Source organism: Plectropomus leopardus, chromosome 1 (assembly GCF_008729295.1).
Source record: "Plectropomus leopardus isolate mb chromosome 1, YSFRI_Pleo_2.0, whole genome shotgun sequence".
NCBI lineage: Eukaryota > Metazoa > Chordata > Actinopteri > Perciformes > Serranidae > Plectropomus > Plectropomus leopardus.
In genome coordinates this window covers 21,841,406-21,854,598 of record NC_056463.1, presented here as the reverse complement: position 1 = coordinate 21,854,598, position 13,193 = coordinate 21,841,406, and the positions used below count along the sequence as shown (strand labels likewise).

Here is a 13,193-nt window from a genome sequence, read left to right as displayed (position 1 = left end):
ATTGCTGATATTTGATGATCCTACTTTCCCACAGAACTTCAGTAAGGTCAGGTGAAGTTCACAATAGATGCAAACTGAAACTAAAAATAAGACAGGGCTGGGTGATAAGAGACAGTAAAATCATTGGAGGAAATGATGGGAGAAAGGGGTTTGGCCTGTTGTTAATCATTGAGTTGGTGGTTGGTCTGTGCTCAGTGGACTCAACAAAACAAGACCATCGGGAGGGAAGACACAGACCGGATCTTAATATGTGCACACACTGAATGAGTTTTTCACCAACATTTGTGTGCAGTTGTATCGGGCACTGACAGGAACATTAACAAACCAGCTGGCAGAGTTTCTTGGTGGTGTGTGTTGTACATCAAGATGTTTGCCGTTCACCTTTTTTCTTTCTTCTTCTCCAAACTCCAGGAGGACCCCACAAAGAAGGTAAGAGTTACCACACAGTGTTACATGATGCACACACTGAACTTTCAATACTGTGACATTTAAGAGACTTTCACTATGTGATCTGCTACACACGGGATATTAGGAGATGAACAAAAATTTCAGATAAATCTTTTTGTAATATACAGAATTTTAAAAATCTAAACAGATGTAATAATGTAATGCTGTAATAATGTGCCATTATCAGTAGTTACTGTGTCACCATTTTTCTCCTGAGCAATGATCGTCTTTTTCTGTGTGCCAGCACTCCTCTCTTAGTGCAGATGGGATCAACACACTGTCTCAGGGACAAAGTATTGACGCTCCCAGATTAAACACTGACTGCACACATTCACACTCACAGTTTGACATGCAGCCTATTGACCTTTCCCTTAACATGACACCACAGTGACAGAGATGTGACTGAGTGTGGGAGGGCTTGTTCATTCATGCTTTTTTGTTATTTCTTTAGATTTTGTTTTTCACACACCCTTTATTTCCCAACCACTCATAGCAAATAAGTCAATAGTCTTTCTTCTTCATTCAAGCAAGACTTCCTGGATTAAGTCTAACCACAAAATGACCTTTGAGCTTTTCATTGTACCGAATCTGGCATGCAGTAACAAGCATTGTGTTGTTTTAAATGTTTGCCACATGGTAACATTTTTAAAAAAAATCTGATAATTGTCAATAAATCTTCACATCAAGCCCACATCTTCATTCTTCTATGAATATATACCTTAATGTAGAGGGTTGAACAAACAACACTGAGCAAATGTGATCTCTTCTAAACACATCAGTTCTGCTACTCTAATGTGTTTATTACTTTGTTGGCAAAATAGAAAACATAGAATAAGTCAGTATGCATCATTTCTGTTTGCCTGTGTTTGCCAACCGTGTTTTGCCTGTGTTTGCCAACCGCTTGTTCTTTTTCTCCTTTCATTTTTTAGGTGGACAGGTTTCTGTACGCCATGCGCCTCCATGACGACCAGTTAAGTGACATCTCAGCCCGTTTCCAGGCTGAGATGAAGAAGGGGCTTTCAGCAGAAAGCAACGCTGCAGCAGCTGTGAAGATGCTGCCAACACATGTCCGCTCCACTCCTGATGGATCAGGTGACTCACATCAATGGTTCTCACATTTCTTCAGGCCATTCTCAGTGTATTTTGAAGAAACGTATAATACAGATAATGTATTTTTGCCTGTTTTGACCACTCCTGCAGAGAAAGGACAGTTCCTGGTGTTGGATCTCGGAGGCTCCAGGTTTAAGGTGCTCCAAGTTAAAGTGAGAGAGGGCATGGGGATCAGGAGGGGAGGAGTGGAGATGGAGGAGAAGACCTACCCGATACCTAAGGAGCTACTCATTGGGAGAGGCACTGAGGTACGGAGGAGAGGAGGAGGCACAGGGAGCATGGACGGTGAAAAGTAGAGAAACAATAGAGGGCATGTTGAGGTGTTTTGGATAAGGATGGGAGCAGAGGTGGGAGGGTTTAACCCTTTAAAACCTGGACTGACATCAGTTTTCCTGCACTGTGTTCAGGAGCCTTTCATAAACCATTTAACCCTTTGAAAGATGAGCAAATTGGAATGCATTTTTTTAAAGCACAGCAGGCAAAAATTCATTTTTTTAAAAGGTGAAGAAAATTAGAAAATTGATCCAAAAAACCAACAAATCAAAGGAATTTGCTCAGGTGTCAAAGAGTTAAGAAGGGTGCAACAACAGAAGAGAGGTAATATATTTTCAGCCTTTTCCACCCACTTGACTGTCTTCATGTCTTCCCTCCCTCTCTGTCTGCAGCTATTTGACCACGTGTCAGAGTCTCTGAAGGACTTCATGCATGAGAAGAACATCAGTATGGAGAAGAAACATCCTCTGGCCTTTACTTTTTCCTTCCCCTGTGAACAGTCCGCCTTAAATCAGGTACTGACACTCTACATCCATCCATCTGGTTTTCGTGACCTGCACATGCAGTATAATGTGTTGCTATTTACTTTTTGCCTTTTACTCTGCAGGGATCATTGTTAAACTGGAGTAAAAACTACCGGCCTCGAGGCCTTCTGGGTAAAGATGTGGTGCAGACCCTCAGAGGGGCTATTGACAGGACTGGGGTAGGACTTCTATATTCACCACAGTACACATTAGCTTCTATTGCTCATCTGTATATGATCCACAAACTATTGTTTGTGGTTCTTACCCATTTTTCTTTACTTAGACCTGATTGCTTTTCTTCAGAGACACTTCATTTAGTACACAGACTGTATTGTATTTAATCACTCATCCTATAACTCACTCTGCAGGGTATGGACATAGAGCTGTTGGCCATGGTCAACGACACTGTTGCAACCATGATGACCTGCGGCTTTGATGATCAGTACTGTGAAGTAGGACTCATCATTGGTGAGTATTAGTGTTGTCACTATACTAGAATGTTTAACTCCAATATATTACAGTAAAAGATATTGCATTTAATACCATTTTTGACATCAAGAGTAAAGACTGACATTGACCTTGAGGGCATCAAGTTGAAGATTTTTATTAAAAGATAAATATAACTAGAAGAGAGCGAAGAGCAGGGCCAGCCCTGGCAGACCACGGCCTGACTCTGCCTCTGTTTACCCTGATATTCTTACCCTAACCTTTTCTCTTAAGCTGACACAGGGCTGTGTAGAGGTGTGGCTATGCAAGACTATCCTAACCTTAACCAATGTGACTCCTTTTGCCGAAGCCCAATCAACCCAACTAACGAGAGCAATGAGTAATAGCCAGGATATGCCACAAAGAGATAACAATACTTTAACATAACAATGTCAACTTTTTGTGTTATTAACAGAGAACATCAAAATAACCAAAGTAAACATTAACAATAAGAGAGAGTGAAAAAAAAAATTTATCTGGTGCCAGTTTATCAAATACACAGAATCAATATGTATCAATATATTTTATATTTCTGACAGCATGAGTGAGTAAATTAATCTTTAAAGTTGATGTCATCAGATTTATATCATTTTCTGTACCTGATCATTGTGGCAGCAGACAACTGAGGTCTCTAGGATACTTTGTTTCAGTTTTATCTTCCACAATTCAGCTCTCTGTGTGTGAAAACAGTGCAGGGGGTGGAAAAAAACCTGACAACACAAATATATCCCAACAAAACAGCAGCTTTAAAACGCGCAAAAGAATTGAGCAGAGACCTTCCTGAATGCCATAAAAGTTAGAATTTGGTTGTTGTTTGCAATGAGCATATTTTGGCATGCTATGATTAGATGTCAAATGCTGTTTCACAAAGTTGTTGTACACGTTCAGTTAAACTGCGGCTCCCTCTTGTTGTTCACCATATCGATGCATGAGTGTATGAGGGAGTGACTGTTTTGTGGGAATGGTTTTGTATTCTGCTTTAACAGTTGCCAGTTTAATATAAGTTTAGGTTTAACATATTTTTGTTATTATTCAGAGATAGAGAAGGCAACAATTTTCTTTTAATAGATTAGATATGGACATCTTTTATATTTGTGTGTTTAGGTACTGGCACCAATGCGTGCTACATGGAGGAGCTGCGTCACGTTGACCTGGTGGTGGGAGACGAGGGCAGGATGTGTGTGAACACTGAGTGGGGAGGCTTCGGAGACGACGGGGCTCTGAAAGATTACATCACTGAGTTTGACAAGGAAGTGGACGCAGCCTCCAGCAACCCTGGGAAACAAATGTGAGGAGAGAGGCTTTGTTTAATCTCAAGAAATGATATGTTCTGACACAGCGTATATTAACCTAATATATTAACCTAATATATTGACCCCATCTGTTTCTTTTTTTCACCTAACTGTAGCTTTGAGAAGATGGTCAGTGGGATGTATCTGGGTGAGTTAGTGAGGCTTGTTGTTTTAAAGATGGCTAAACTGGGGTTGCTGTTTGAAGGACGGGTGTCTGAAGCCCTGAAGACTAAAGGGAAGATAACCACTGCACATGTAGCAGCCATGGAGCAGTAAGTTACCTGCCCGTCCATCTGTCTGTGTTACTCTTCATCTCTGTTAAAACAAGTTATCTGTACAAGTCTGTCTATTTCAGGTACAAAAACGGTCTGAACAACACCAAAAACATTCTCACAGATCTTGATTTGAACCCAACATTTGACGACTGTGTTGCTGTTCAGCATGTCAGCACCATAGTGTCCTTCAGGTCCTCAAATCTGGTGGCTGCAGGACTGGCTGCCATCTTGACTCGAATCAAGCAAAACCGCAATTTGAGGACATTTAGGATCACTGTAGGTGTGGATGGAACTTTGTACAAGACGCATCCACAGTAAGTTATCGTATTATGGAAATATTCACCAAAAATCAGATTCAATGCCAGTGGTGTACATCAACAGGCCTGTTTCATTTGGAGATACAGTATTTCGAATTATTATCCTCCAAAGCAGAACCCTTGAATTATTATTGGTATGACCTGTAAAAATACATTCGTATCTAAACTTACATGTCATTGCAGCTGTTTCAGATTACCAATAGAGGTTTGACATTAGATCTCCTTCCATTTCAGGTATCCTAAACGTCTCCACAAAGTAGTGCGGCGGCTGCTTCCTGAGTGTCAGGTCAGGTTTGTCCTCTCAGACAGAGGCAGCAGCAAAGGAGCTGCCCTGGTGACAGCAGTCGCCCAACGACTGGCATCACGGAGGCAACAGGTGAGGATGCTGTGTGTGTCTTTCTGTATACTGTGTGTAGTTTGTGTCTTTACAAGTGTACACATTTCATCTCCATCAGTGCTAGTGGATATCTGGCAGGCTTGTGCAGAGGGGGAAGTTTAGGGTGCTCAAGCACAATGGCTGGATTTCTGAACAGGGCCTACCAGACACAGGCCCGGGAGCTGAGTATCAGGGGTCGCTCTGGCATTCATCTACAAAATTGGACTCAAATATCACTTATTGACCAGGAAGAGACTGGAGATGGAGCAAAAAAGCCACATAGAGGTGCAAAGGAACTGCAAAAAGACACAAAATAACTAGTTAAACAGGCAAAACAACCACAAAGAGACACAAAAAGATATAAAATTAGCTCAGAGAGACACACAAATACCTCAATATGACACAAAATTACCTTGAGGAGGCCTAAATGACTACAAACTGACACAAAACAACCACAAGGAGACACAAAATTACTAAAAAGAGACATAAAACCACCACAAAGTCTGTGTATCTTGCTCCTCTGTGGGCGAGGCGGTGGGGCCCTTTGCATTTATGTGCCCAGGGTCTCATTAGTTCATAATGCGCATCTGCTTCTGTGCCCCTTGATGTTCAAGGTCAAAAAGTCAAGATATATTGCATATTGAATGAAATCTAACTATAACAAATTAGAATTCATTATAATGTAATGTTATTTTGTAGTTAAACAAAGGGAGCGCCAAAGTCAAATAGTCATTTTCAATTTGTTGTTTGATTTCTTGAGTGAACTCCAGTTTCCCAAGGATCATCACCAGCACAGTTTTTGAGAAATACAAAAGGAAAGTCCCCTAAAACAACACCATAACACATTCATAATTTCCCCATATTATAAATTTCATTTAAAAAGAATCCTTAATAGGTTATATAGAATCTCCGAGTTTTTGAGCTGCCACCATACATGTCACTTTCCACCAATGGCAAAATTCAATTGCAGTGGTCAGATTTCAACCAGTAGAGGGCAGCCATTATTCATATTTATAACACAAAATGTAGAGGTGAAAATACTTTGCACTCAAATGTCAAGGTTTGAACCTGACTCTGTCAACAAACAACACTACTAAATACCCAAGTACTTTGGTTTTCAGCTGAAAAAAAAAAGTGGTTAGAAGGTTCAGTTACTCTTTAAAGGGTTTGATTATGTGTTTGTATAATTCAAAAGCTTATGCTGTGAGTTCTGTTGGCGTATTGAGTTTTAAAATATTGTTCCATGTGCCCCATTTTAACCTTGAGCTGCTGCCCACTAAAGGACTCTGCACGGCCCTGATATCTGATGTCATCCATGTGTGTCCTCCGTGTATCTCAGGTTGATGAGACGCTGTCTCCCTTCAGACTGACTGCAGAGCAGCTGCAGCTGGTGAAGAGCAGGATGCGTGCCGGGCTGGAAGCAGGGCTGAAAAGTAAAGGCTCCTCTGCTATCAAGATGCTGCCTTCTTTTGTGTACCGTACACCTGACGGCACAGGTCAGACACTAAAATGAAACGCACTATAAACAATAAAAGTTGTTTCAAAATTGTTTTGTTTTTTTCTTTTTCAATTTAAATATATTGAACTCAATCATATCAATACAGATCATCAATAAGCATTTTTTGTGTATTTTTCCAGAGCATGGAAAGTACCTTGCCTTGGATCTGGGTGGAACAAATTTCAGAGCGTTGCTGGTGAACTTTAAAAAAGGTCTGCATCAGAACACACGACTTTACCACAAGATCTACACCATACCACTGGAGATAATGCAGGGGACCGGAGAGGAGGTAGGACCGTTTGTTACTAGTATTAAAAACTACAGGTATAGACAAATGACACAAAACTGAGGTTTGGTTTAGTGAAATACTGATAATGAGTATTTAAATAACTGAGCTAAGAAGCAAACCTCAGAAAAATGAATTATAATTTCCACTGCTGGCTAGCTTTTTTAGACAGCATTGCATGAAAAGTACAAACCTGATGATTTTTAATTCAAATAAAACTTTCTTTCTCCATCTCTCTGTCTGTCTCTAGTTGTTTGATCATATAGCGCAGTGTGTCAGTGACTTCCTGGACTACATGGGGATGAAGAACGCTCATCTTCCCGCCGGCTTCACCTTCTCTTTCCCCTGTGAGCAGACAGCCATCGACACGGTAAGTGTGGACTCTGTTGACAGAATGTGAGTCTTGTCTGTTAGTTTCTTTTTATGCAACGAACAAACTCTTTCTAATAACAGCCAATGATCAAATTAATGTCTTTTCAGGAGAAAAAAAAACATGATTAAACAGATATTAAAATGAGAAACATCCATTTTTTAAAAACTTTTTCTACCTTTGTGTGTTCTGTAGGGCACGCTGGTGAGCTGGACCAAAGGCTTTAAGGCCACAGACTGTGAGGGACATGATGTTGTCGGCATGCTGAGGGATGCCATCAAGAGGCGCAACGTGAGTCCAAATACCACAGAACAGAGTTTATAATGATTACCAGAGTTTTGTTAGTGGTGAAAGAATAATGCTGCAATCTTTCCTGTTTGCACTTCCTATTTGTTTATCTACAAATGCTGTAAGATGCACAAAACTGTTTCACCACAAAATGAATGTAAATTACGAGGACAAAAGAAGTCCAGTCACTATATTTTTGTTTACTGTAGAGGAAATGACATTACATTTTCTTGGATGTTTAATCCATCTTTATATGTGTGTTTTTGTACACACATGCATGTTTGTACCTGCAGGAGTTTGACTTGGACATAGTGGCGGTAGTGAATGACACAGTGGGGACCATGATGAGCTGCGCCTATGAAGACCCCCAGTGTGAAATTGGACTGATTGCTGGTATGTGACCTTCAGAGTGTTTACACTTTTTACAAAGTGTTGACATTCTGGCTAGTTTTCAGTAACTCAGTATGCGTTTTTTAGGTGTATGTCCTGTGCTGGACCTAGCAGATTCAGCTTCCCCTGCCCCAAATCCCCCAGCCTAACCAAAAAATATTTCTTTTATATTCATTGTATTTATCACAAACAAGAATAAGAGCTAATAAGAAATTAACCCCACTGGGTGGCACCCTAGGCGGCCGCATATGTTGCCTCAAATAGGATCTACCACTGTGTGTGTCTTTCTATTTACAGCTGAAATTATGTTAAGGGTTATGGTCAGTCCTGTAGCTATAATGTCAAATATTATAATGTGAGGAAAGAAAAGGCACCAATCGGGGTCCTTCAAAATACTGTAACAGTAATGCATGTTTGTGTGTGTTGCTAAGCACAATGGATTTTGTCTCTTAACTCAGGCTACTGAGTTTGAGCACACAGTATGAACAGTATGAGCGCTTGCTTTATGTAGTTACAGTGTTTAATATAACACAGACCTTGCGACTCTGTTTCACAGGAACTGGCACTAATGTTTGTTACATGGAGGAACTCAAGAACATTGAGAAGACAGGACAAAAGACAGGGAAACATGAGAGAGAAGAGAGGACGCCTGAAGGAGAGGATAAGGTAGAAGTCTTATAAAAGGTTTACAGTGTTTAGATTGTCCGTAAGCTGTGATGTTGTCAAATAATTTTGGGATGTTAACCTGAACATTTAGCCTCCTTATTTGTTTCTGCTCCTTGCAGGATGACGGGACAGAAAGAGAGAGAAAGGAGGGGGACGCTGAGATACCAAGGATGTGTATAAACACAGAGTGGGGGGGTCTGGGTGATGACCGCTCTCTGGATGACATCATCACACCTTATGACATTGAGGTCGACCAAAACTCACTAAATCCTGGAAAACAAAGGTAAGAAACGCTAACCGTGTGTGTGTGTGTGTGTGTGTGTGTGTGTGTGTGTGTGTGTGTGTGCAAACAGTAGCTTCATTGTGTTTCTGTGTAGAAATGTGAGGACATCCTGACACCTGTACATGCTTGTTTGTGTTAATTGTGTGGTTGTGTACTCGTGTGTTTAGGCCACGTGATATTTTCAGAGTTCATACAGAATGTGTCTCTCGGCTGCAGTGATTTAATGAGTGTTTCAGATTTATTGAGCTGATCAGTAATTCCATCAGGTGGTCACATGGTCTTTCTGACAAATGATTTGTTGTCTTTGTGAGTATGCAGGTTTGAAAAGCTGACCAGTGGGATGTATTTGGGAGAAGTTGTCCGTCAAGTATTACTGGATTTAACCAGTGGAGGTTTGCTGTTCAGAGGACACGTCACTGAAGCTTTAAAAACATCTGGAATATTCCAAACCCAATACCTGTCACAAATCGAGAGGTAGGTGCTACTGTGTATTTATATAGAGTATAAATTGTATACTCTGTGTTTGTATGTGAGACTGCGTGTGCAAATGTATGAAAGATCTTTTCAGGTCATGTCCGAGTCCACAGAATAAAAAGTTTTTTTAAAGTGTTGTAATTGTCCAAATGATACTTTCCTACCAGCGGGGGGCGATGTAAGTGTGCAGGACTATAAACGTGCAGCTGTATTTTACTGTAACGTGTCTGAGCTTTGTTGTCTCCCCCCAGTGACCGCCTGGCTCTACTGCAGGTCAGATCTGTTCTCCAACAGCTGGGACTCGACAGCACCTGCGATGACAGCATCATTGTCAAAGAGGTAGATCACAGAGGATAATGAGCGACACTATGTTGTGTTTGTACACAAACAGCTGTTTCGATGCAGTGTCAGACTTTTGACCAACTTTTTTGATCAACAGATGCAATACTAAAGACTTAATCACTGTTACACTGTAACTGATGACTGCAGGACAAACGTTCTTTGATATTTTGGCATTTTAATATATTTTATATATTTACTACTAGAGTAGCATCACACAGTCAGACTACCAGTGCGTAGTATACCAAAAAAAGATTAAGTATGTCCAAATACACAGTATAAAATAAATTACAGATTGTCTGAGACATAGCTGCAACCACATTTTGTTCTGGTGCCTACATGACGCGCCTCTACAAACCATGCCCACAACCAGTACAAAACTAACCCGCCTACGGTGGTTATTTGTACCCTTCTGCAACGCAACATTGTAGTGAATAAATAGGAGCCCAATTTGGCAATAATGCACTTTGTGATTCATTTTATATGAAGACATGATTCCCCATAAAAAATAACAAGATGTTCCACTTACCCTAACCTTAACTGCGTCTCTTTTAACCTAACACTTACTTGCAGGTAAATGCTGACTTAGCTCTTCCTTCACGGCTTCCTCTTTCCACACTTAGGGGGAAAGGGGCTAATCATGGGCTGATGGTGGGCAGGTCACGTAGTTGCTGCAGCTGCACCTATAATCTACTTACGATGTCCTTCTGCATGTGGTCACATTTTGCAGTATGCATGCCAGCATGCCTTTTTGGCTATTTTGATCGACAGTCCTCTGCACAGCAGAAAATACGTGACATTTACTGAGCTGCAAACAGACGACAGCTGACAGAAGCCACAATGACTTTATCAGTTTATCAATCTGTCAATTACAAACAATCAGTATGCATTTATAGCTTTAAAGGTTAAAGTGAAATACACTGAAAAGTAACAGCAGTAGAGTTCTCCGGGTTTACCTCCATTGCTTGTTGGTTTGTCGAATCTGCAAGGTAACGTTAAGTGATAGCGTCAATATCTGCTGCATTCAAAATCCCATTCCCTTTTTTAACTTTAAATTTCACGCTACAGACTGCAACAGATGTACAGCATGAGGAAGAGGGTCAAATGTCAAGGTGCAATTTTATGATAAAGTACTATGTCCCAATTGTATGCATACTCCATGCAACATTATGTACCTTGTAAGAGCAGGTGGGTGCAGTGCTTACTGAAAGTAAAAACAAAAAGTGTGCAATTCATAATGCAGCAGTACATCCCACAAGACTTATGTTATAATTGATTAACCTTCTCACTATTGGACAAGTAGTCTTCTTCACAGCAGTTACTTTATTTACTGCAGGAAAAACACAAGTGTGACTCCTTCACTCTGTTCCATTTAAGTTTTCTTGTTCGACCATGCTGGTGAGCCAGAGTGCAGGGCCCCGAAACTGGCACATCTACATGCATGAAGCCATCTTCAAAGTTAAACTTTTGAACTTTGTTAATCAGTTTAAAGAAAGCTGTTGGAAGTAAATATCATAAATGTGCAACCCTCTGGCCTATTTATTTTTTCAAAAGCCAGAGGGAGGTTAAGAGTTTAATTTTGACACACTTCCCAGAAAATCATGTTCTCTGTTGCAACCTCACTTTGAGATTCAGCAACATTATTTTTCACTGAATGAGGAGTGATATGATGTTATCTGGCTCGGAAAGCTGTGGCACCAACAGTCTGTTAAGTGTTGCAATAATGATGGTGGTTTTCATTGTTATGCAGGTATGCGGCACAGTGTCACGTCGTGCAGCTCAGCTGTGTGGGGCAGGAATGGCGGCCGTGGTTGATAAGATCAGAGAGAACCGAGGACTGGACCATTTGAACATCACTGTAGGGGTGGATGGTGCACTCTACAAACTTCATCCACAGTGAGTTATTTTTATTTGTTGCAGTCTTGCTATAATACAGGCATAACATTACTCAAAAAGGATTCAATTCAGTTCAAGGTTTTGTTTGTCGACTGTTATTCAAAAGCTACTTCTACTTGCTTCCCTTTATTTAGCTTGTTCATACTGCTTAAAGGTCCATTGTGTAGGATTAAAGGGAAAAAAAAAATATAAGTTTATATATTGTATATACTGTGTTTTCATTAGTGTATATCACCTAAAAATAAGAACTGTTCTGTTTTTGTCGCCTTAGAACGAGCCGTTTATATCTACATACATAGCAGGTCCTTTTCATAAATATTTATAGAAATAATGGGTTCAGTCCAACAGAATTGTTCGCCTGGTGCATATGCCAATGAAAGTTTCTAGCTTTCAGGCTGACTTTGAGAATATGTAGCCCACTGAATATGTGCAGTAGTGTTTCTCCCTGTGGGACCTGCAAGTTTCTAACCTTTACTCTGTGATTACAGCACATATTGTCAAGTCTCTTTTCTAGGACTGAGGAAAGTTTGCTAAAATGTTAAGCCTCCATGAATCAAAATTTCATAATAGAAAGTTTCATAACTGACCTTGTTTGCAGTTGGAGGTGTCCTGTCAACATCTGACCTATCTTTTATAGTGATGGTCTATGAGGGAAAGCTTTTTTTGGGTAGCAGGGGATTTTTTTCACTGCAGTTCTGCAAGTGACCACTGGGAAAAATAAGAAGCAAAGCTGAGCAGCGTCCTGGGGACCTTGTGCTCTTCCTCAGAGTCCATCATGTAGTTCTATAGTATCCCTGAATGAACAAATCAAATACTGGCTTTGGATCCAGCCAGTCACATTTTTTACGTCAGCAGTCATAGTTCTCCTACACGCTTGGCACAAAGGAGAAGTTTTAGTTCTTTTAATTAAAATCATTTTTTTTTTCTCCTTATTTTGCTGCGGTTTCTAGTTTCTCTCGAGTCCTCCAAGAGACTGCCAGAGTTTTGGCTCCTCAGTGTAACGTGACCTTCTTGCCATCAGAGGAAGGCAGCGGGAAGGGTGCCGCCCTCATCACAGCTGTGGCCAAACAGAAACGGGACATGTAACTTCATGTAAATGAAAATATCTATCTATATATATATATATATTTTTTGTGAACTTCTTAGAATGTGTAACTCCCTCAGCTGCTGTTTTTGTCGCTACAGTTGTCAGATCTGAGAGCTTCTTTTCAGCTGACAGCAAGGAGTCTCACCTGAAGGGCATAAAACATGCTGAGGTTTTTACTGCATGATCCCTCACAGGCTTCCCACTCATGAATACAGCTGCTTGTGCTGCATTGTGCGGTCAGCTAAAATTGAAGTGCTGCCTGGGATTAATTTCTGGTCCCCAGTAATATTTTAAGAACTGGACTAAAACTATTGTTTTGTTTTTTTTTTACAAAATGACACCAAAGCCTGTCAACCTGAAAACTTTTCTCATTTGTTGCTCAAGAAGCCCTTATTTTGTTGTTTGTTTTTTTTTATTAGGCATGGACTATACTATCTGAATAATAAAATAAATATAAGATTGACTTAGCAAAAAATATTTGGTTTTTGGCCCGTATTTGGTATTTGAGGGCTTTAA

The 13,193-nt window shown here is 40.4% G+C and overlaps 1 protein-coding gene across 1 annotated transcript; it reads left to right on the top strand.

Moving 5' to 3' along the window:
• The first annotated feature begins 274 nt into the window (after positions 1-274).
• Positions 275-12,676, top strand: LOC121953002 (hexokinase HKDC1-like). Its single transcript, XM_042499947.1, has 21 exons — positions 275-429; positions 1,377-1,539; positions 1,648-1,805; positions 2,223-2,345; positions 2,438-2,533; positions 2,723-2,822; positions 3,945-4,128; positions 4,249-4,404; positions 4,488-4,721; positions 4,959-5,100; positions 6,440-6,596; positions 6,739-6,887; positions 7,135-7,254; positions 7,450-7,545; positions 7,836-7,935; positions 8,489-8,598; positions 8,718-8,881; positions 9,200-9,355; positions 9,607-9,694; positions 11,445-11,590; positions 12,541-12,676. The coding sequence occupies exons 1-21, from the start codon at positions 367-369 to the stop codon at positions 12,674-12,676; spliced, it is 2,841 nt and encodes a 946-aa protein (XP_042355881.1). The 5' UTR covers positions 275-366.
• Positions 12,677-13,193: the final 517 nt, after the last annotated feature.

Excerpts from the sequence above, each read along its gene's own strand:
- LOC121953002 (XM_042499947.1), top strand. The coding sequence starts at position 367 with ATGTTTGCCGTTCACCTTTTTTCTTTCTTCTTCTCCAAACTCCAGGAG. Across the intron at positions 7,546-7,835 it reads ATGCCATCAAGAGGCGCAAC|GAGTTTGACTTGGACATAGT; the intron begins GTGAGTCCAAAT and ends TTGTACCTGCAG. Across the intron at positions 11,591-12,540 it reads CTCTACAAACTTCATCCACA|TTTCTCTCGAGTCCTCCAAG; the intron begins GTGAGTTATTTT and ends TGCGGTTTCTAG.